This window comes from Prionailurus viverrinus, chromosome A2, assembly GCF_022837055.1.
Source record: "Prionailurus viverrinus isolate Anna chromosome A2, UM_Priviv_1.0, whole genome shotgun sequence".
Lineage (NCBI taxonomy): Eukaryota > Metazoa > Chordata > Mammalia > Carnivora > Felidae > Prionailurus > Prionailurus viverrinus.
The window spans coordinates 135,055,785-135,080,484 of record NC_062562.1 but is presented as its reverse complement, the minus strand read 5'-3'; the positions used below and the strand labels follow the sequence as shown (position 1 = coordinate 135,080,484).

Sequence of the window (24,700 nt, the reverse complement as noted above, 5' to 3'; positions counted from 1 at the left end):
AAAGGAAAAGCATCAGAATACAACTGTTTAGAGGACTACAAATACTGCAAGTTGCAAAAAGTCATGAATTTATTTCTTTGGTCACTAAATGCCCTGTATGCAATAGGAACAGGGAGTTAAAGAGCCAGAGCTTGGGAAGCAAGCCTGTCCCCAAATGACATATTTTTTTAGCAAACAAGGAATATAAAAAAGATTTTAGGAATTATGATTCAAATAATTTTATTTCATTTATTATTTATTATTCATTTATTTTATTAACATATGGTCAATTTTGTTCATTATTTCTATATTTATTATATTCAAAATGTTATTATTTATAAGTATAATAGCAATAACATATGTTGAATGCAAGGAATAAAGGTAAGCACTTATCAAAACCTTATAAAATCTCAAAAGCAATATTATTCTCTATTTTAGAGATGACAACTGAAATTCAGGAAGGTTACAGAACTTGCTTAAGACCAACATGTAAATAAATGGTAGAGAAGTGGTCTGAGTCCAGGTCTTTCTGACACCAAAGCCTGTGCTTTTACGCCTGGGGTGGGAATAGAGGGGGTGTACTACTGCCCTAATTATAACAATCTATTTTTTAATCACAATAAACAACAATCCTTGGGAACTTACTGAGACATGACTTAATAAACAAAAGAGGAAAGAGTGCAGATGAGGGAAGGACCCAAGAAGGCAATGTAAGCTCTTTTACCCAACTATTGATATTAAAGATCAGCCCACTTTATATCATCCCATCGGCAAATCACCAGCGACCAGGCTACTCTGTTTTAAATATCACATCAGTGACTCCCGACAAATTCCTTAGCAGCTAGTGCCTGGGGTAAGAGTTCAAGCTGGACAAACAATAGATTTTCTACCATGGCACCCTTTTGTAACTTTGCCAAGTTGTGTTTTTGCTACGTAATCTAAACCACATTGTAATTTGTTCCTTGAAAGCTCAGTCTGACCATGCCCTGAAGTTTAGATGAAGCCCTTCCTTTTTTTCTCTGAAGAAAATGACCACATCCTCTTACCGTAACGAAGATCTACCCAGCTGCTCAGGGGAACCCACATTATTTTTAAGTCAGACCATCTCAAACTGTCCAGTATTAACTAAATTTCATCACCTTTGCCATGCCCCATTACCAATTTTCAAAAGATGTTGAAATTATATACTTTAATACTAGATGACACTTTATTATTATTATTATTATTTTAAGGAATTAAATTGTTTCCTTGTCGCTAGTGATCACAGCTCATACTACGGAAGTAAAATGGGTTAAGCAAAAGAGAGAGAGGAACGGATTATTTGAATTTTCTGGTCTTTTGCAAGGAATGTAATTAAAGAATTTTCTCCATTACGATATCCAGACTAAAATGAACAGCAAATCTAAAAAAGTGTATTCTTTTTCAAGCTCTTTCAAGTTTTCCATTACAGGAGAGTTAAGAATCCTGAACCCATCTGGTGTATGGATTTCCTTCATACGGTGTTCCATTCATCTCCTGCCAAACTCTGCTCCCACATGAAAATTAACATGACGTTATTAAGATTTAATCACATAGCTTAGCTCAAATCAGCTGCTTCTAAACTCTCCTGTGCATCATTCACAGTAAGAAATACATTTATCTCATGACAGATATATGTACACACATATGGAATTAAATTAATAATAAACAAATTCTTACCTGCCTTCAAATCTGAATCACCTGGTCTGAGCAACACTGGCCTTAATGAAATACAGCAAGCACAGTGGAAAAATACCATCTCGTTCTCGAATTCTGAATGAATTCTGGAAGCTTAGCTAATATAACCAGAACCCTACTTGGTCAGCAGAGATATGACAGTAAGGCCCAGAGTAGTTCATTGCCAACATAAAGTCAGCATTGGAAAGGGCCAAGTTGTTTCCTTCCTACCTGCTTTTTATTCCTCTTAAAATAGTTATCAGTTTATCTATTAGGATTATTAGAACTGGTGATGTTTCATGAACATGTCTTTTAAAGTGTCCCACATGCTCTTATTGCTGGACAGGCCTGGGCATCCCCCCTGGTGTAAGAGGCCGGGAAAGGAAAATTAAGAGAGCAGTTCTGCCCTGGCCGTGCAGCTAGTCAACAGCACGCTGATCTCACACCCCATGTGTGGCAGGCCCTCCACTCAGTGCCTTGGTGGAACTTCCCTGCGGCTTCCAAAGATTTCCTGACCCATCTCTGTTTAAAGGGAAAGGGCTACAAATGCAGGTACCTGAGCGCTCTAGATCGGGAAGATGTGAATCTGTCAGGAAGGTTAGGAAGGCAGTTTTGAACAAATATTGCTTGAACTGCGCTGAAAGGATGAGCGGCTCCTAACTCAGTGGGGAGGAGGAGGGGGAGGAAGCACATTCAAGGTGAGGGGACAGTTATGTGAAGGTCTGTGGCAGAAGTGGGAATTGTTAGAGCAGGGACACCTCAGAGCACTCAAAAGGTGATAGGACCAGACTTGCCACAGGCAGAGTGGGGTTTTGTTTTCACCTTATCTTTTCCTTTTCCCAAGGAAAACATAATCTTCCAAGGATGAGACTGGTAAGGAAGAAGCACTAGAGAAAGGCACTGGGTGGGGAGTTGGGGAACAAGAGCACCCACCCCTCAAGCTCTGCTGGCCAAGCCACAGAGGGGACCCCTCAGGGAGATTAGAACACCTGACTCTGAAAGAAGACGTAATCAGAAAATGGCTCTGCAGCCTGCCAGGAGAACTCAGAAAGCACTGCTCCCGTGTTCTTCCACCCACTCTGGCTTGCCTGGAAGGCCAGCTAAGTCTCCATACAGGTTCCTCCTACCACGGTTTATGACCACCTGAAGAAAGTTTCCTTCCCACCTCTCCACACACACACACTTTCATCTTCCCCGAACACTCAGACACAAGTTGTGAGGGGACTCTGAAAGTATCATAGAGAGGGAACAGGAGCATGAAGGAGAGTGGAATGAGATCATGGCAGTATGATACACTCTCCTGCCACAATTCAATGAAAGCAGTTCTAATTAAAAATAAACCCACAATAAAAAAGACACCTAGTTTTTAAAACCATTGTTCGCAGCTATCATGATTAGTAAGTTTCACACTGGGAATGAACTTGTTTTTCTAGAGGAATTTCATTCAAAGAAATTATTTTTATAGCTATAAATATATAGGTATAAAAAAACCTGCTTGATTCCCAGCAATGAAGATCTCTAACCCATGTCACTTACTGGGTGAGAACTTCTTCCATATTCTTACCCTCTTTATAAACCTCTGTTAGGATAAAAAAGCATAGTGCCACTAATAACAAAGAAATGTGGTTCACACTCTAGTGTGTGCCTAGTTCCACATCTAGAATGCAATGTGTTCTCTAATCCTGTTAAATCCAATTTATATGATAAAATTGTACCAGAGCAGACATATTTCTACTGGTATGAGGCAAATTTCTTCTGTTTCTGTTTCTGCCACAACTTAGGCATCTAGGCATCTGCTATCCTTCCCTTCCCAAGTCAAACATATCACGTGAAGGCAAGTGTACAAATTCCACTCTATAGTAAAATGAGTTTCAGAGCCAGAGCTGCCTCAAGCAGTTTCTCCCCTATTCCAGACCTTTTTGGTCAGAGGTCACAGAAGCTGAGATTCCCTGGCTCTTGCAGTGCAAGAGTATGGAACTCTATTTACCCTAAGGGCTCAGCCAATTTCCCTTCCTCCTTCACTTCTGTATTGAGGATTCCCTGAAGTGCAGGACCCAGGACTCTTCTGCCTAGACTTCTTCCCTCCCCTTTATTCTTAGCACAGGCTGAACCCTCTGGTTAGCATCCTTCTTTCCTCAAGAGCCTTGGTGGTTACTCTCAGACATCCAGATCTTATAGGTTGTTCTCTGCCCAGGTGTCCGCGCTTGAGAATTCTTGGTGAGGGGTAAGAACAGACAAGGTGTTACATGATGACACCCAGAGTGTGTGCAGGGGAGTGAGGGCCCAGAAAGTGCTGGCAACCTGGCTGTTTAGAAAGTGAAGTCCAGATCCCTGGACTAATATAAACACCAAGATATGTGTGCTCATAGGTAATATGTTGTGAGAATTAGTCATCCCAGGTATTAAGGAAATGATCAAGAACGACTTGGCTAAACAGAGAACTGTGAAAATGTAGAAAGAGCACTCAAGGGAGTTGGAAAACTGTGGTCTGGTCCCCAGGTGTTACTGCTAGGCCTAGGGATTTCAGAAGTCATTTTCTTCCCTGGATTTCCTCATGTGGATAATGAAATGAAGGGATTGAGTTAGATTAACTCTAACAAACTTTTTAATTCTAAAATTATGACTGTAAATCATGTTTCAGATTAACTTTACCTGAATTTGTTATTCGGCATAGTCATCTGCTCAACATCTAAACACTAAATAGACAGTAGTCATTTGAGAAAGCTAATAGATTATTGCCTCTTATTGGTCAGAATCCTTTGGAATTCAGTGTGGAGGAGTTGTTTATATAGGAAACAAAAAAACTTAAGTTCTGAGAGCTGAGATACAGTTCTGTTACATGTAATCATTTTAGTAGCAAATGTGATATGGTATTCCCTGCAGAATCAACACTTGGTGCCTAAAAACACATGTTTTTCATAAGCACACAGGTCCCAAAGCTCTCTACTTACTTCATATAATTTTAGTAACACATTCTGGCCAGCGTCAATACAAGGATATGACAGATTAATTTTTCTTCTTCAGTGTCCAAAAAAACAGATCCTTTGGATTGACTATATTTGGAAAAGCTATGGTCAGGCTTTAGGAATACCTATCAAAGTCAACTGAAAAAATAAAAATGACTATAGTATTTATCCTGAAATGCTAGTCCTAGACAAGTAAGATTTAAAAAATATCCTTAACTATAGGCTCCAGAACTTACATTACCATGATCTGTGCCTCCAAACACCCCTTGTCCCCTGCTTAGTATTCTAGGATAAGAAATGGGATCAATTTCTCTGTACTCATAATTTCAGGTAACCAGATAGGTTGGCAACATTTCAAGTGACCCTTCTGACCCAGGAAAGGCTATTGCATGTCAGATACTTTAAAGAAAAAGGAAAGAAGGTTACGGAACATCTGGTATTTCAAACATGGTCTGAGTTGATTTGGAGATAATTTGAATCTGGAAGATATTATGCAGCATTCAGGGTGAGATCATCTGATTCATGCTGTTTTCATAACCAAATTTCCCTCCAGAGCAAAGAATCATATGTGGTTACTAAACAAGCAAGTGTTACTAAGACTTCTTTAATCATTTTGGAATGAAGCAGACCAAGGTAGATTATATGAAATATACATAAATTCTCTCTCTCTGTACATGTACATGCCTATTTACCTACCTATCACATATGTATATATACATATATTCATATTATATTCTTAAAGAGCATTTTAGATCATTTATATAAATGAATATTCTGAACAAAGGAACTACATTTCCAAAAAATGATCTCTCTCAGCACATAGCTCTTTTAGAAAACTGATCTGTGATCTGTGAAGTTCTCCCCACCTGAATCAATTCATTTTGATTAATTTGTGACACAAAAACTTAAAATGTTTTCCATTTTTTGTTCTTTGGCTGCTTTCCAAGCTCTGTAAACAATGGCAATACCCACCTCCACCCCCAGAAAAAGTCTAGGTTACACAGAAAACCAGACTTAAATATAAAAATAGAGGTATCCTTCAGCTTTTATAGTTTGGCAAATTTCTTAGATGAGAATACAAAGAGATAATTTATTATGATTAAGAGCTACTATTAATAATTTCTAATAAAATTGCTCTATCTTTTTCTTTGCTTATAAGAACAAAAACTGTGCATCTCTCACTAAAGTTTGAAATACATAAGAGGAAGAATGAAGAAAGAGACATCATCACTCACCTAGTCACACAAACTGGGGCCCAGAGTCCTCCTTATCTCTGTCTAGCCATGCTTACTATGCTCCAAGTCTTGCTGGTCTGTCCTCTAAGAACTACATGGTTTGTTTCCTCACCTCCACTCCACTGCTCAATGTTCAAACTTCTATCAGGTCAGCCTGGGACCACACTTTCCTAGCTGACCACTCCATTTGAAAGCATCCTATTGCCACTCTCAAAATTATTTTAATAAAACCTAAAGATGATGACCACATTCCACTTGTTAGATGAGTTCAATGAATTCAATGAGTTCAATGAATTCGACATGCCTTAGCATTGCAGAGAAGTTGGTTTTCAACCCACACCTCCCTTGCAAACCTCTGCTTCCAGAAAAGCTTTTCCCTTTGCTGGATCTCATTCCCTTTCCCCTCCATCTGGCAAAATCCTACTTTCTATAGACCTAATCCAAACATCAGTTACTGCGTGATGCCCTCCTTGGACTATTCTCAGCCAAGTTCTAAATTCCTATCAGTCTATTATTTAGTCCCTTTCCACTACGCTATGACTATTTACACATCAGTTTACCCCATTAGACTACAAGTTTCTTGCTCATATTTGAACTCCTGATGCTTGTCATAGAGGCTGAGCTTGACAGAAATGCCAGCAAGTTTTATTTATTTATTTATTTATTTATTTATTTATTTATTTATTTAATACTGGTCTTAATTATCTAATGACCTTTTAACATGATACTTTTACTCCAGGAACTCCCATTGCTTTTCAAAAAAATAAAAATTAAAATAATAAAAAATTTTTTAAAAAGAAGAAAAAGAAGAAAGCTGTGGTAGGGGTGGTTTTTGCCCGGCATGGTTCTAAGATTTTTACATGGATCATCTCATTTTATCCTCACAGCAAACCTATGAAAGTCTGAAGTACTATTAATTATTATGTGCATTTTCATACAGATGAAAAGCTGGAGCAGAGAATTGTTAACTGCCTCAGGTCAGCTGTATTGCAGCTTAACACTAATGCCTAAATGTAGGTCATGAACATGGAAAGATCTTGGATTAGATAAAGAGTAAATTAGTTTTTTGAAAATAGAAATCAATATAATTTTTAACTTGACACCAAGGATTATAGCTCAAGAATAGAATAATCAATTAACAGTCTTCAGCTGTCAATAGCACTTACAAATGGGAATAAAACTCTTCACTGTAGATTCCACAATTCATTTCCACATTCCTTCAGTTTTTCAGTGCCATAACTTTCAAAGCCAGAGCCCTACATGAATCTGTATCATAAAATCCACTGTGAGCCAAATGGAGTGACATCTTTTTGTTCGCACACAGTAGTAAACCATCACACAGATTATTGTATTAGGAAAAAAGGAAACAAGTGATCTTTCAGCCTAAATAGTTTATAATAAATTCTATTCTGGAGGTACTGTGTCAGTCTTCCTGGAACTTTAATAAATTAAATAGATAACTCCCACTCAATCTGTCCCTACATTTCTTAAGGCAGTACCAGTATCAAGTAAGTGACACAGGGACTGTCACCAAGGCAATTTGTCTATTTTCAGTCTGAGATGCAGCAGATTACCTAAGACATCTATACAACTTCAGTAATTATGGTAAATTTTTGACAAGATCAGAAGTAGATCCTGCTGCTTTCTTCTACAAATCAATAATGAATTTTAGTTCTGGTATGATATCTTGAAACATTTCTAATTATATATTTTTTTATACTTAATGACAGTGGTATTTATACCTCCACCACCACCAATTGTTAAGATGTTACTACTGCCAGGCACAATACAGACACCATTTCATTTAATTCACAAGACAACCTATGGGAAAGGTTAATCTTCCCAATTTCACACACGAGGAAACTGGGACTTGGACAGATTGAGTAATTTGTCTAAGACTGACCCGCTAGCAAGTGGCAGAAGTGAGATTTGAATCTTAGCAATTATAACTCCAAATCCTGAGCTCTTAACTACAAAGTCATCATTTTTTCTTCTCCAAAATGAGAGTTTGAAGACAAATAATAATTTAAATGAGTAATATTCCTCATCTGTAACTCCTCTGGAACAATAGGTTTTGATCTCAAAGACTGCCTATTCGTCACTAGCCGGAGCTCCTCCTTCTTAGACAAATGTGAGACTGATGACAAGGAACCTGAATGTCTGGACACCAGCTGCACTAACGTTAAAGGCCCTGAGGTGATTATTCACACATGCAAGAGGACCCTCAAAAGAATAGGGTGTGGGTCAAGGAAAATCTCCAGGATCCTGATGCAAAATAGGATTCTTCCAATGGTATAACAAGAGAGAAAATGTTTTAAAAGAAACAATGAATCCAAAGTATTTTTATATCATCCCCTGGAAAAAATAAAAGTGAAAAATAAAAACAAAAAGAAACAGTGAAATACAAATGAAAAAGTTAAATCTCAAACTTGAAAGATCTTTATTCAAAATATGTAGACTTATCATTAATACTAAAAATTATTTGCTATGTTATGTATTTATACATCATATAAAAGATTCCATATAATGCCCAGGGGTGATATAATGAGGCAAAAACTGAAGTAATACTTGTCATGTTTTTCAAATCACGAAATTTCTACATTTATAATGGAAAATCTCTGTATTGGTTATAAATTACCCCCAAAAGTTAGGGGCTGAAAATAAACATTTATGATCTCACAGTCAGCCAGCTGGGAGTGGCTTAATGAGGTGGACTGGCTCAGGGCCTCTTCCTACATTGCAATCAAGGGTCAGCCAGGGATGCAGGCATCACAAAGCTTGACTGGGGCCAAGACACACTTTTAAGCTGTCTCACAGGGGTGCCTCATGACATGGCAGCTGGTTTTTCCCAGGGCAAATGATCCCAGAGAGAGTGAGAGCACCCAAGATGGAAGCTGTGGCCTTTAATCTCGGAAGGGACATACCATCACTTCTGCCATGTCACACTCTTTGGCAGCAACTGACCAGGTCCAGCCCACTCAAGGGGAGGGGAATAGACAAAAGTATGAATTCTAGGAGTTGGGAATCAATGGTGGCCATCTTAGAAGCTTCCTTCCACAACCTCTTTTCTGTTTTGATTTTAAATCCAAAGACTAAGTGATCTGTGATGAGACAGACATATTACAAAGTGAAGGGGTATAGGGTGTGCTTATCTACCACTCTTGTCTTTATTTTTTTTCCATTTCAAATATTTAAATGTCTCTTCAATCAAATGGGCATAGTAACACAGAGCTTTGCTCCTTACATATAAATATTCTTATTCCTCTCAGTCTGTTAGCTATTTACTCAGTCAGGCCCAGGGAACAGTCTTCCGGAAGACAGGGTAGAATATGATTTTTAGTCTCTCAGTCTTATTTTCCATCAATCTCAGCACATATACACACTTGTGTAGTACATATATACACACATATTTCTTGTGTTTTAGAACACAATCATAAAATAGAATACAGAATATCAGGTTTGATTAGCAAGAAATTTTCAAAAATATGTTTAAGACAAAAAATTCACTATTTTTATAATATGCCATAGTCCTCCTTCACATTAAAAATGGAAAAAGATTTATATAAACTTTGTTCTATTACATAAATCTATCTGGTGATGGAATTAAGTAAAAGAAAAAAAATATATAGCCCTTCTTTGTGATGTCAGGATGCAAATTACTTAATTCCAATTAGGTAATATTTATAGTCAGCAATTCCTAACTATTTTTCTAGTACTGCTTACCTATTGAAACCCAATGTATCCTCACAGTTTTACTATGGAAAAAATAATTTAGGTTTTTAAAAAAATCTACACTCATTTTAGGTAAGCAAATGATTTAAAAATGTATTGTCTGTTCAGTTTATGCTGGTTCCTTATAAACATGTTTCGAGCTGACTACTATCAAATTATTTCTATTCTATTGCTTAAAGGAAGTTGCTTGAAATATTCACCGATAGAATACCTCCTTTGTAGACTCTACTCAAAAAAGGCCTTCTCTCAATCCGTTACTTTGAGAAAGACAATGCAGGCTATAAAAATGTCACAATTAATAGGTTATGATTGCGGCTGAAATAGTTTTTTAATAGGATTGGCTGAGCTCCGGCTCCCTGGAAGGACTCTGCAATGGCATGTGCTTTTATACACAGCCCTCAAAGCTTCCCAATTATTAGCTATAAAAGGGATTTTAAAAATCTGAGTCCAAAAGGCGTCTGTAGTAGTTAGTCCCTTGAAAGAATTTAGATCAAACAAACAATCCTAATTTGGTCTTGTGTCACTACCTCAACAGCTGACTGTAAAGAGTGTATCCCACACATAGCTGTATATTGAGAGGCCTTTATTAAGACTCTGTATATCCTAAAACTTGAACATTGGCATCATTTTTGCCAGGCCTAAAGGCTAGAGTATCATTTCTTTAGGAGTAACCTGTTATAACAGATGAGTGAGGGCGTGGGGAAGATGACTATGCACTTGTGTTATTTATTGCCACTAGCTGCTTATCTAATCAGAGCACAGGCAGGGAGAGAGCAGTGCAGGTGTGTCCTCACAGAGCAGAGAAGGGGAGGCTTGTGGCACTGGCTGAGAGCGCCATTCCAGGAGGCTGCCCAGGAAAGCCAGAGGATCCAAGGGAACATAGAAAGTAAAGGCCAATGGAGAGAAGGCATAGGAATGGCAACGAAGAGTGGGGGAGGATAAAAAGTACAAAATGACAGGATTTGCATTTTCTACTTTTGCCCAGGACTGGCGTCAGGGGCCTTTAGAACAAAAACAAAGTCTAACAGCACAGATTGGGGGTCTCGGAACCTGGGAAAGGCAGGGAGAGATGTAGGAAACCCTAATTCCAGATGCTGCATGCATATTTACTTATTGTCTATAGGTTTTTCACACCATCCCTTACTCTGGAAAAACAAGAGAATTATGTTCATGTGGTGTTCTGTGTAAACATAAGAGCCTTAACTAATTTTTGACCCATTTTTTTCTTTTCTTTTTTAAAAATGTTTATGTATTTTGAAAGAGAGAGTGAGAGTGAGCGAGCACGTGCAGGGGAGGGGTGGAGACAGGGGGAGAGAGAATCCCAGGCAGGCTCCTCACTGTCAGCACAGAGGGGCTCCATCCCACAAACCATGAGATTATGACCTGAGCAGAAATTAAGAATCAGTTGCTTAACTGACTGACCCACCCAGGTGCCCCTGACTTGGTTTTTGATGTTTGATCCATTAGAGAAATGGTACGGATTCACATGCTTTTTATTTTATAGTTAGACCACAGTCCAAAGATTTCTGCGCTACAAAAGGTACACAGACATCATTTTAAATTTGTCTAGGGTTCAGGGGAAAAAGACCACTTTCAAAACATGCATATACCACCTTTTTACAACTAGGATCAAATGTCAGTTGCAGATGAATTTAAGTTTCCTTTATCTTGATAAACAGAACAATTAGTAAAGAAATAAAACGTAGATCTGATATATTAGAAACAGCCTATTCTGAAGTGACCAGTGATGTCAGGGAAGCTACAGTGTCCTGATTTTTTTTTTTTCCCCCACACATACAGAGGGCTATGAAGATAACTCAGAGTGAGAAAAGCCTTTTCTAAGACCCTTCCTGTAGCTTTCAGTGTGGGAGGCTGAGAAGACTTACATTCTAACAATAGAGGGTGTGTAAATTATGATTGACTGCCTAGCAGTACTTAAATATACTGGCTTAAAATAACCATTCGTTCTGAAGTTTATGATCATAATATTCTGCTCATGGCTTTTCCAGTTTGGCACTTTGGACTGGGTTTAGCTGGATGGTTTTTCTAGTCTCAGCTAGGTTCACCGCATCTGCCGTCACTTTTCAGGTCAACTAGGGACAGCTGGCCTAGAGGAGCCTCAGCTGAGATATTTCATCTGTTACATGTGGTCTTTGATCCCCCAGCAGGCTGGGGTAGGCTAGCTCCATAGTAGCAGCAAGGTTCCATGAAAGTAGAAGGAGACAAGGCCTGTTGACATCCAAGCTTGGAGCACACACAACATCACTGCTACCATACTTTTTTGGCGGCCCAGAGTCAAAGGTAGGAAAATAGATTCCATTTTTTAATGGGAAGTGTTGCAAAATATTGTGGCTATTTTTGAAATTTATGACAAAATGTCTGAGGAAGATTCTGTTTAGGAAAACATAATACCTAGTCATGTTAAATCAAATGCCCCCTCCTGAGAGCCTCATTGATATAGCTTTGAATCTTTCCTATAGTGACTAGCGCATGGTGCCTGCTCTAACAAGTACTAGGAACGATTACTTAAAAAATCTTTACTTTTGGGGTGCCTAGGTGGCTCAGTCAGTTAAGTGCCCAACTTCAGCTCAGGTCATGATCTCACCATTTGTGGGTTCGAGCCATATCAGGCTCTATGCTGACAGCTCTGAGCCTGGAGCCTGCTTCAGATTCTATATCTCCCTCTCTGCCCCTCCCCCACTCGTATTCTGTCATTCTCTCTCTCAAAAATAAATAAACATGAATAATTTAAAAAAAAAATTTTACTTTTAGGGGCGCCTGGGTGGCTCAGTTGGTTAGGAGTCCAACTTCAGCTCAGGTCATGATCTCACGGCCCATGAGTTCGAGCCCCGCGTCGGGCTCTGTGCTCACAGCTCAGAGCCTGGAGCCTGTTTCGGATTCTGTGTCTCCCTCTCTCTCTGACCCTCCCCCATTCATGCTCTGTCTCTCTCTGTCTCAAAAAAAATAAATAAATAAAACATTAAAAAATTTTACTTTTATTATAAAAATTAAAATCAAAATTTAAAAATTACAAAAAGGAAACAAACTAAATGAATAATATAATACATCCCAATTGTTGAACTTTAGATATTTTTTTTGTGTCCAACAAAGCACCAAGTATCAATTTTATCCTGAGAGCGTGCTGTCATAAAATTCTTGATGATATATTCAGGTGCTTATTAAGTGGTTTGAAGATCTATGCAGGATTTTCTTCCTTCTAGTTTGTATTTATTGATAATGATCATGATACATCTATTTATTGTTCAGGCACCATACTTTGTGCTTTAAAATGTTCATTTCAATCATCCTTACACCCCTGTGAGACAGATAGTTGTAACCCATTTTCCGATCAAGATCCCGAGGTTTAGAATGTTAAGTAACTTTGCCAAATTCACACAGCTTGTAAGTGCCAGGGCAAAGAACTGAATCCAGGATTGTAAAGCTGATAACCACTGCAATTCGGTTCTCCCAACATTTACTCATTGATGCCAAAGTCTACTTAACTAAAACAAACAAACAAACAAAAAAAAACTGATCAGGGAACATTAACAACATTAATAATTAACACTGATTGGGGCACTGGGTGGCTCAGTTGGTTAAGCATCCAACTTCAGCTCAGGTCATGATTTAACATTTTGAGCCCACATGCAGGTCTATGCTAACAGCTTGGAGCCTGCTTTGGTTTCTGTGTCTCCCTCTCTCTCTGCCCCTCTCTCGTTCATCCTGTCTCTCTCAAAAGCAAGTAAACACTAAAAAAAAAATGTTTTTTTAATTAACACTGATAAAGCAATTGCTAACACCATTCTAAGTATTTACAAGATATGCTTTATTTAGTTACACAATAACCCAAAAAGGAAGTAATATCCATGTTTTATAGATAAGCTCTCCTGAAGCCAAGAAAACTAAGAAACTTGTCCAAATTTCTAGGGGACTATCAAATTGGGATTCAAACTTATATCTGGAGACATCAAAGTCTGTTCTGCTCCCTCTAAAGTCCCTGTGTTCAGTGCAGTGAGCAACAGTGACCCACAGGATGATCCCATCCTCTGCCTTGACTTCCTCTTGATCCAGGAGAAAAGTACTAACAAACAACATCTCTATTGTTTTTCCCTGGGACATCTTAAAAGCAATATGGATATTAAGCCATCAAAATCTGTCTTACCTCCCTCACCTTTCTTTAATTTCTGCCAATTTCTCTTCAGTTAATTTTCTATTCTGCCACCCCTGGCACAGTCTAACACAGAGCAACATTTGAACATTTGTGAACTCTATTTTCAATTTGTCGCAGTATTTAAAAGGTCAGGATTTGTAGCCACCCCCCCCCCCTTAAGAACCTTTGGCAACTTGCCATTTTCTAGAAAAAAATTAGTTCTATATTTCTTCACATGGAGACTGTATGACTTAGCTGGAGTGAATTTGGAGAGCTCTGAGTCTAAAAGCTAACAGAAGAATGACAAGGATAAAAACAAGGATGCTCAGGGTGCCTGGGTAACTAACTAGGTTAAGTGTTTGACTTCAGCTCAGGTCATGATCTCACAGTTTGTGAGTTTGCGCCCCACATTGGACTCTGTGGTTACAGCTCAGAGCCTGGAGCCTGCTTCAGGTTCTGTGTCTCCCTCTCACTCTGCCCCTCCTCTGCTCACACTCTGACTCTCTCTCTCAAAAATAAATGAACGTTAAAAAAAATGCTCTAAAAATAAAATAAGGGATACTGCAAGGTTACTTTTCCTTTATAATTTTTCAGAAGAGCCTATGAGCCTCTGAAAAATCAGTAGTCTGTGATACTGTGTAGACTGCTGATACATGAGGTATCTTCAGAAAAGTATACTTCAGCCTGTAATATTCAACAATCCCACTGTGGTATGTGTGGCGGACTGAAGTAATAATCCCAATTCTTCATTTCCAGGTATTAAACATTCACGCCCCTGCCATAGCCTCATAGTCACTAGTAGACTGGACTTCTCTCCTTGATGTCAGATATGACTGCTGTGGCACAAGCAGATGCTTAAAATGGGTTCCTACAGTTGGGCATGCCCGCTACAGTTCCAGCCTTTTGCTTAAGATATTCAATGATCTAAGGAGGATGAAAGGTCTGTGAAGTCAATGTAGTCCCAACCCACAACTTGGAGCCAAATCCAGACTACACAAAATAGACTCTGGTGTGAAATTTCCTCCTGGACTTCAAGAGATGACATAGTGTAATAAATAAGAATCAGGGTTAGGATAGAGAAATAGATCCTTAGCAGTAGGCGTCTGTACTAGCTCAGTGACACAATTCCCCGATTCAAACCTGTAACCTAGTAGAATTAGAAACCACTGTAGATCATGTACCTTGGCTTTATTTTAGAAGAGTCAAACTGAAAATGTTAATGGTATGACTATCAAAGGCTTACTGACTTTTCACAGCTGTGTTCCTTTGGTTCATGCTATTTATTCTTCCTGCAGGGCCTTCTTTGCCTAATGGAACCTTATTTATCCTATAGGAGTTAGTTTGGATGTTGTTTCCTCCATAAAATGCTCCCAAATCCACCCAATTCAAGTTAATTACTTCTGCTTCTGAGACTTCTTACTAGTCGTCTGTATTCCTATTATTGCAGTGCTACTCAAAAATGTGGCAATCTGCAAAGTCTTGGATATCAGTCTGTAAAGAGACATATAAAGAAACCGAAAGTAAGCTATGAGGAATTATTAGCAATTTGACAGAAATTTTATGTCAGAGGCCCCTAATAATGTAAAAAAATTTTTAAATGCTTATTTATTTTTGAGAGAGAAAGAGTGCAAGCAGGGGAGGGGCGGAAAGAGAGGGAGACACAGAATCCAAAGTAGGCTCCAGGCTAGGAGCTTTCAGCAGAGAGCCCGACATGAGGCTCGAACCCACAAACCATGAGATCATGACCTGAGCCAAAGTCAGATGCTTAACCAACTGAGTCACCCAGGTGCCCCTCCCCTTAATAATTTCTTAATTGGCCTTGTATTTGCCTTTTTTTTCTTTCAGTAATTCATTTTTATGGTGTTTTCTTAAAAGTATTGGTCCATGGGGCACATAGGTGGCTCAGCTGGTTAAGCATTCGACTCTTGATTTCATGGGTTTGTGAGATGGATCCCTGTGTCGGGCTCAGCACTGACAGCAGAGCCTACTTGGGATTCTCTCCCTCTCTCTCTCTGCCCCTCTCTAGCTCATGCTTGCATGCTCTCTCTCTCTCTCAAAATAAATAAACATTTAAATAATATTGGCCCATGACAGATTCTACAGTGACAGCTATTTTGAGCAGCACTGTGTTACAGCACTTCTTTCCTTCTATCCAGTGTTGTAGTTAACTTACATATCTGTCTTACATATCAGTTTAGTTTGCCTGCCTGCCTTGTTTTATCTACCAAAGCTGCTATCACAGTGTTTTGTGGAATATAAAACTCAACAGGTGATATTGATAGAAATGGAATTTACTCTTTGTAATCTTACATTTAAATTGCCCTTTTAATATTCTCTATGAAAAACAAAGGGTAACTTTGTTTTGTTTAACTCCCAATTATTTTTATTGTAGGCCACTACCCCATGAAGGAAGAAACATTCTTTACCTTTACTTTGTGACTCATTCTATCAACACTTTCAGATATTATACTCAGAGAAACAAAAATCCACCTAACATATGCATGATCATTTTGCAATGAAACATGATATCACTTTGTCTTCAGTCAAGGGAAGGGCAAATTCACTGTAGCTACACACTTACTAATGGAGTCAGCGCCAAGGCATGTGTGCTGAGCTTTCAGCCTCTTTTTTTGCAAGGCTCACTGTTTAGATAAGAAACTATGCAAACGACAACCTGAAACCTCTTTTACAGTTTTGCATGGTGGTCAGAATGTCACAATAATAAGCACAGCTGAATCACTTGTAATCTGAGGACGATCCAGTATTTCAGAGATTTAACATATTTGTATAGCAGTAGTCTTGCTGTCATTTGGCAGATGAGATCTCAGCGGTCCTCGCTGCCTGGCTTTTCATACAGCTCCCCCTTCAAGCCTGGCCCAAACCCAAGCAGTCCTGCATTCTTGCAGAATACCTAAGGACCAGACAAATTGGAAATCTTAAACTATGCTCTTCTCCTTTTTAAAATATGACCAGAATGAAAGTCACAATACCTGGAACCAACCAATTTTTATACCTATGTACTCAGTGTGATAGGAACAAAGAACCTTCCATAGCATGTTCCCCAAATATACTGCATGGGTTTCCTGTGGTTCTTTTTTCAATCACCTTTTGTTCTTTCCTAATATTTTTGTCAGAGGCAATGAGTAGTGATTATAGTGGTTGATGAGAAGGAAGAAAGAGAAAAGCAATTAAGTCATTTTTGGGTCACAGCATGAACTTGCATTAAAAAATTATAATCATGCATACTCTTATCTCCCCGATTCCCTATTATTTAAGTAGGAAGTTGAGTAGATTGGGCACTTAAGAAAAAACAGGTGAAATAACTCTAAATATGACTACAGCTCTTTTACAGGAAAGTCAAAGACTAGAGCTGGATAACTGAAAAGCATAACCTTTACATTTAATCCCCTAATAACAATGCTCAAGGCCAATTTTAATACATGATATTTACTCAAAGGGCAGAGGTGAACTTATCAGTTCACCTTAAATCTTGAAAATGTATGAGGTTTTGAAACCTGTTTTCAATTGGTTAGCTTTTTCTGTTTTCGTCTCCTTGAAACAGTTGATTTCATAATTCACGATTTATATAATGTTCTCTGAATGTCACCACCCTGTAAAGAGCAAAATAATTTCCTACCATATATTAATGATCTAACGAGAGAGTTTTAAAAAAAAATCATAGTTTCATGGCAGTAGTTACCAAACAAAGACACAACCAGAAAACAGAACCCAAGAATGACTCTTGTAGGGCATTTGTAACCAGGAAGAACTTAGTTTGTGTAACTTCATAGGCATAAAATTGTAACTAATTATAGCATTGTCCATTCATGAGCTTTTTCACATTATAACACATAAGAGCTGCTTTCTCATTTATTTTCCATTTGCCAATAAGATAAATAAAGAAGAATTCCTAATTACAAAGTTTACAAGACCAGGAACCGATACTAAGAATTACCACTAAAACTGCACATTCTCTATGTCAGAAATCTAGTGTACTGCTGACCTGTAAGGAGTTCACTAAGGGGTATAATCCCAGTTGTGCTTTTTATCATTTATTTTGTCATTTACTTTGCTCTATAATTCCTTTTAGCAGTGTAAATTCTGTGATACAAGATACCATATCTTTTCTGTTCATGCTACACCCACAGAGTCTAGAGCAGTGCTTGACACATAAAATACTACTAATTTTGAAATAAGTCATCTTATTTTAGGAGAGAGAACTTTTAAAGACAATAAAAAATCCATTATTTTTCACTTACCTGTAATTAAATACCAAGGAAAGTGATATATCACATCTAGAATGATTTGATCTATGGTAAAGGAGCAGTTTATTATGCATTTGAAGCTTCCTATTACACATTTAAATTAGTCAAACTTAATGTATTCAAATATCTCACAAATATTAAGTAAAATTCAAATATCTCACAAGTTGAAAAATAGCTAAGATTTAAAAAAAAATTGTTTAATGTATAGGTTTCCTCATGGAATTCACAGAACTACCTAAACATTATACACTGTACCATTTTATTAAGATCACACATATTTATATATTCTTGGCTTGTGTGATTTTTAGGCACCATGGAACTTTGTCTACTTGGTAGGCTACTGCTAATATTTATCACAGTTAAAAAGAATCACAGTTCCCCTATTAATTTTTATAGATATGGAAACTGAGATCCAAAGTGGCCAACATCACAAAACCTAGAGTGGACCAAGATCTACTAACTCAGCTCAGAGTGATTTTATCAACATCACACTGATAAGCAGAAGTGAGAAAGCTGGTATACTATATTTCTTTCTATACCCTATAGGTCTTTACATTTACTGGGACTTACTGACCTTTTCTATTTTCTGAATACACTGTGGTAATAGGTTTGAAAAAAATTTATATTCAAATTAGCATGGGGCCAAACTGTATTCCTACTTATAATTCTCAGAAAAAAAGAACATAGGAAGGAGTCCTCTTTTGCCAATTTATCATTCTCTTTCTACTAAGTAGGGCCCTCACAGTAACCCTTTTTGTTCTCTGATGGTCCATGAAGTCAATGCCATGCTCACAATGCTGGTATAATCAATCCTATAGCTCAGGGAGAGCCTCATGAAATCACTGATCATTTTGGTGTTTCCCATTGCTTCTTAAAAGATCTTCTTGAATCAAGAATGGGAAATTTAAAACAATGACAACAACAACAACAACAACAACATTCTTAGCTCTCTGGTCTGCTGTGCCAGTGGCCCTCTGAGCACTTTGCTACTGGGGGATAGAAAGGTTTAGCCTACCATACTATAAGTAAGGCTTTCTGTCACCTCAGGGATTCAGCAGGGAGAACGGACTCTTCTACAGCCCATCCCATGAGCGCTTCTATACAGTTCCAGATGTCACTGAAATCCCAAAGCAGAGAGCCAAACGCAGGGTTACTGTTGTTCAAGGACCATATTAAGCTACTAGGAGAAGTTGGAAGAATCCTAGAGGATACAGTCCAGAATATGATTGGCACTTGTAAAATTTCTTTGTTTGTAAAAGTCTCTAAGAAGTCCCTTTTTACAATACTTTTACTTTATTTAGGCTTTGTCTTTGTCCAAAGAAGGTCTATGACAAATTACACGAAAGGGAAAACATATAACACGGATAAAGTATAAATAAAATATAGAAAACTAGTAGGGTGGTAATTTTATTAGAATAGAAACCACTTCTTCCAAATAATTCCTTTAAACAAAAATGTTGAAATGTGTTTTAGGTTATTCCTCTTTTTATATAAGGGTAATTCATTCAGCATATATTTAGCAAACAAGGCAAGTATATAAGAGGACTCAAGGGCTAGAGGGCATGATGCAGGAGCATGGGTTCTGAAGACTATAGTTCAAGATCATACTTAGGTTCATCTGAAACTGCCAGAACCTATCCACACCTGTTTCTTTATCCTTAAAATGAGGCTAAGGCCTACTTCATAAGATTGCTTTAAACAACAAACAAAACTACACAAGTGTAAATAGAATAAGAATTCATTGCCCAAGCTTGAAATTTAGGAAAGAAGAAAATCATAATCTAGAAGAAGAGACGAATGAGTGTACTAAGAGTTACAGAGAACAAGCTTTGGGAATTCAGAAGAAAGATTTTGCATCTAGCTAGAACAAGAAGAAAGATTTTCTGGAGGATAGCATGTGGGGTGGGGGAGAAGGGGAGTGTCTTGAAGGATGAGTAATATTTAGTATTGTAGATGAGAAAGCGAAGTCAAGGAGTAAGGTGATGGGACATGGTAACAGCCAGCAGAGATATAAATCCCCAATTCTACTTCATAGGATAGCACAAAGGAAGAAAATCAATAGAAAGCCTACTACAGTTCTATTCAAACCAATATTCAGGGCAAGTTAGAGAAAGTGACTTTTCATATCCAATTAATATAATGAATCACACCATGGGTTAGAAGAGATAAAAGCCCAGCTGAGGACCACTTCACTTTCTTCTATACTTGTTCTGAGGGACAGAGTAACTGCCTCTAAGGCAAAGCCCTGGCAGTACCTTGCCCTCCCATTACCCCCAGCTTTGCCAATGATTCTCGCAGCAAGAATGGCTTCAAGCCGAGAATCCAACTGTAGATTTGAACATCCAGGTCACCGTTTACTTACCTTTTCTACTTCAATCAAGGGCCACCTATGAGAAAAGTCTCATTCTAATTCCTAATGGAAATAATCTTTGTGGTTCAGTAGTCTTGCCAACTGCCATCGCGTGTTTTTACTATTTTTCTTTGTCTAATGACAGAAGCTTTTAAAACAAGTTTGGATGCTGAGAAAGGGGATTTTTAGTGACCTGTAATTGTTAAAGTGCATCTCATCTTTTTTTTTTAAATAAAATTAAAGAAACAAAGAAGAGAGTTCTAGGAAAAATAGGTATGGTGTTAGGAAGGATCAAAAGACAAAGGTTAGAAAAGGAGGTGAAAACCAAGATGTAAAATTAAAAGCCCTGCAGCAATTCCAGGCAGCATAAGGGAAATTATTGGAGTTCTCTTTCTCTCTGGTATGTTTTTAAAGGGAAAAAAGTGATTCTCATGGGAGAGTAACATAGCAAAGAAAGAGGAAAACAGCTGGCTCTGGGCCATGATTTACCATTCACCACAAAATGAGACTCTGTTTCTGCTTCTCAAAGGCCATTGTTTTTTCCAAGCAGACACGGGCTCTACTTACATGAAGTCAATTATAATGAAGAGACATAAGACATAAGGAAGAGATCTAGCTAGACAAATAACTTAGAAGCAGGGCACAGACAGAAGAAACTCAAATTCTACTCTAAAATATTATTAAAACAAAAACTCTGTACAACCAAACTAGCTCTACCTCCTAGCAACAGCTCGCCTGCTTCAAACAAAACAAAATATAGCAAAATCTAATTATAAAAATCCTTTGTCTTTGTGATGGTGGGACTGGTAATTAATCCAAATCTGGGCAAATGATGTGGACACCAAGTTCTTCTTTTATAAACCAAGAATCCTGTAATAGTATCATCTGCCTAAGTTTTTGTGGAATCAAGACAACCCTTTTTAATTCTTTTTATACAAAATGTTAATGGGAAAAAAAGGTAACATTTTTCATATGCCTGGGGAAAATTCCTTATGAAATCAACAGTATAAGGGTTTTAGAGAGAAAAAAATACCACCTATCTTAAAACAGATGTCAAGTTTAGTTTTATTTAAGTGGTTGTGTCTTTGTTTCAACTTCCAACCTGACTTTTTTAAAAGTCTGTTCAAACTATTACTTTATTTTGTACACCCAAGCCAAAAAGAAGGGAGACTTGGAAACTAGGTGGCAAAACAGGGTGAGAAGGCTCTGCTAGTAGATCAGAGATAATCTTGTAATGTTTCCTTCCAGAATGTTAGAGAACAATTTCTAAAGGCAATGCAAGTCTCTTTTTGAGATTATGGCTACAGCTATGAATTGTATTCCTAGGATCGCCAAACTCTGTACTGGGAAACTTTTGTTGAATCCACAGGATATCAAGTCTGTCAAGGGTCCTACAAAGGCACAGAGAGGGTAGGGCCGGTGGTCAAATTGGACATTTTGGGGTCTTTTAATAGTTTCCAATTTATGGGTTGAGGACTCTTCCCTGAGAATCAGCAGTGATGACAAGGTAGTGAAACAAGGATGTGTTACCATCATGTCATTGTAAGAGCTTTAAATTTATAGAATCTTTTTTGCTTTGGGGTGGAGGAAGGAGAAGAGGAGGATTGGAGAAAAGGATAAGGTTCTTGGTTGAAAAGGTTACACCACATATCAAAGGGCATTTTTTATCATAATCCACATTTTGAAACTAAGGAAATTGTTTCCAAATAATGTCTGGATGTTTTCCTTGTAAGGACACTAATTCTTAACTTTGGACTTTCTCCCTCAGAATTACTTCCTCTTTGTCCCAAATAATTTCAAAATCACTTTTAAATGTTGACTCCCCCTCCCCGTTTTAAGTATATATCCTTTTCCAGAGCACAAGGTATGGAGTTCCCATATACCTCCCCATACCTACCCCCCCCCCCATCCTCCTGCTGTACCAATATCCCACATCAAAGTGGTACCTTTGTTACAAACCAATGAACCTACATTGACACATCATTATCCCCCAAAGTTCAGAGTTTATATTAGGGTTCATGCTTGGTGTTGTTCATTCTATGCATTTTTACAAATATATAATGACATGTATCAACCATGCAGGTGGCGTACAGAATAGTCTCATTACCCTAAAAAGCATCCTCTGTGCTTCACCTATTCAGCCCTCCCTCCCAAAAGGATGCCGAATTTTAAAAAAGTAGTTTTTGTATCAATGTTTACAAGCACAGTCAAGACCCCACCTCAAATTTTAGACATGAGTAGTTCTTGCCCACTTGAAAAAATAAGCAGTGTTCATCAACAGAACGCTAACTAAGCAGCAAACAAAATGCTTTTCTAGTGGCAAGCAAGATTAACAAAAAATATTAGTGTCATTTAAAAGTGAAGAATAAGACACCAAACAGGAAGAGAATAGAATGCAGTCACATTAATAATTTACATTATGTTTTCCTGTCCTTATATTCCTTTTTGAGGGCTGGTTCTAGTCCTAAGTGATGAACTGTTTTTCTACTGCAAGTTTTCATTTTGCAACATCTTCCTAACCTAATATTTTGCATTTGCCTACATTTTCAAAAATCCATTTCTGAGAATGAAACAGAATTAATGCTCAAGTCAGGAACTTTGTTTTTAGAAGATGAAATAATGCAATATTGACAACCACAGTGGGCAAGAGAAGCAAATTCAGTTCTTCCCCCCCCCCCCCCTTTCTCTCACTCTGCAGAACTTCCTTCCCTATTTGATAAAGGGCAGCTAGCTTAAATTTACCGCAAAGTAAACAGGACCAATTCTCTGGAACCAGACCTTTCACAAAGAATGTTACACTGGAATGTGACATCAGCATTCCTTCTGAGTCACAGTTTGGTGCCCACCCTTTTCTCCCAGGAGACGTGAAGCTCCCATACCAGGGAGCAGCTCAGGTAGGGCTGTGGATCATGAAGTCCCAGGGGCGGCAGAAGGGGCGCGGTGGACAGCCTTGCGGAAACGTCTCCTTATGCTAAACCACTAGTGACAATCTCTCCTTAGGGGCTAGCTGCCAAAATGGAAGAACATTTTCTTTGAGAGATAAAGCACTAAGAGGGAGGCAGTGCTTTAGAAGTCAATAATGAACAAAAAAAGAAAAAAAAATCACTTGTCACGTTATCACTAGCCTCGACTAGGAAGGAAATGCATGAAATCAGCACTCACTTTTGAGAGACACGCTCCGCCAAGATGGGAGGGAAGGAGGTCTGAACTGTCAAAGTCACATAAGTGCTCCTAAACCACAAAGGCTTAATAAAGTTGAACTTCCTGAGACAGGAAGAAGTGTCATGATCTCGCCCGAACTTGCCCTGCCCTCATCCTTTTTTTTTTTTTAGGTAGGCACAGGCTCAGCTGAAACAGACTAAAGGAAAGTTTCAAACACCTTCAACCGTTGGGCTTGGTTAGACTGGAAGAAATGTCCCGCGCCCGGTCTAGCTCTCGCGCCGGACTCTCTGTCGCTCCCGGATTTCAGGAGTTAGTGGGGCTGCCAGGCACCCCCGCTGCCTGCGGGAGAGACCGGCACCTGGGCCACCGCACAGGGGACCCGGAGCCAGCTCGCGCCGGGCAGCCCGTGCACCCCACCCACTGCCCGCAGCCAGGGGGCGGCACCTGCGCAGGTGAAGCGGCTGCTGCCCGCCGTCCGCGCCCCCCTACCTTCTTCACTTTGGCCTCCAGATCCATGTTTGTGTGTCAAAGGAGGTCCTCCTCCTGTCCGGGATCTCACTCCCAGGATCGCCTGGCCTCTGGCTCCGCTGCGGGTACTGGGGGAGGATCTGCAGGGACTCCAGTTACCGGAGCCGCTCCACCGGCTTCGTCAAACTTCCGCTGCCCAGTCCTCCGCAGCCTTCCTGCTGCGGGACCCGGGAACAAAGAGGCCCAGGCAGCCAATGGCAGCTGGGCACTGCCGGGCGGCCGCCAATCACCGAGCGCCGCACGCACCTTCGCAGCCAAGCTGGTCGCCGGCAAGGTGAGGGGCGGGGCCGAGTTCGGGAAACTCAGACCTGGTCTCTGTGCGTGCACTGAGCTTCTGCAGATTCTCTCGCAAAGGAATTGGGGTCCACCCAGCCTCTAGCTGAAGATGAGGAAGACCCCTTTCCATTCTGGCAGCTTGTACCTGTGTTTGCCTGAGACCTTAGATATGTGTCCTGGGGAGTACTTATCTCACTGTTAGCTTCTTGGTTTATTTTTGGGAGCAAAGAGAAAGACAAGAGATGGTGGAGACTTTTAGGGATTTCTGTGATGGGCGTTGCACCCTAATTTCGCTATTGAGTTGTAAAGGTGACCATGTCTCAAATGCTTTTGTCCATAACCCCAAGCACTGACAAAGAACT

The 24,700-nt window shown here is 39.0% G+C and overlaps 1 protein-coding gene across 2 annotated transcripts in view; it reads right to left on the bottom strand.

Moving 5' to 3' along the window:
• TES (testin LIM domain protein) overlaps positions 1–24,243 on the bottom strand; it is a 46,568-nt gene extending 22,325 nt beyond the window's left edge. Inside the window, exon 1 of one of the 2 annotated variants that reach the window (XM_047850193.1) lies at positions 24,024–24,243. In XM_047850193.1, the coding sequence (XP_047706149.1) occupies positions 24,024–24,050 (27 nt within the window). In that variant the 5' untranslated portion in view covers positions 24,051–24,243. Of the gene's footprint in view, positions 1–23,534; positions 23,783–24,023 lie in introns of those variants that run through there. The other variant, XM_047850194.1, reaches the window with a different exon arrangement.
• Positions 24,244–24,700: the final 457 nt, after the last annotated feature.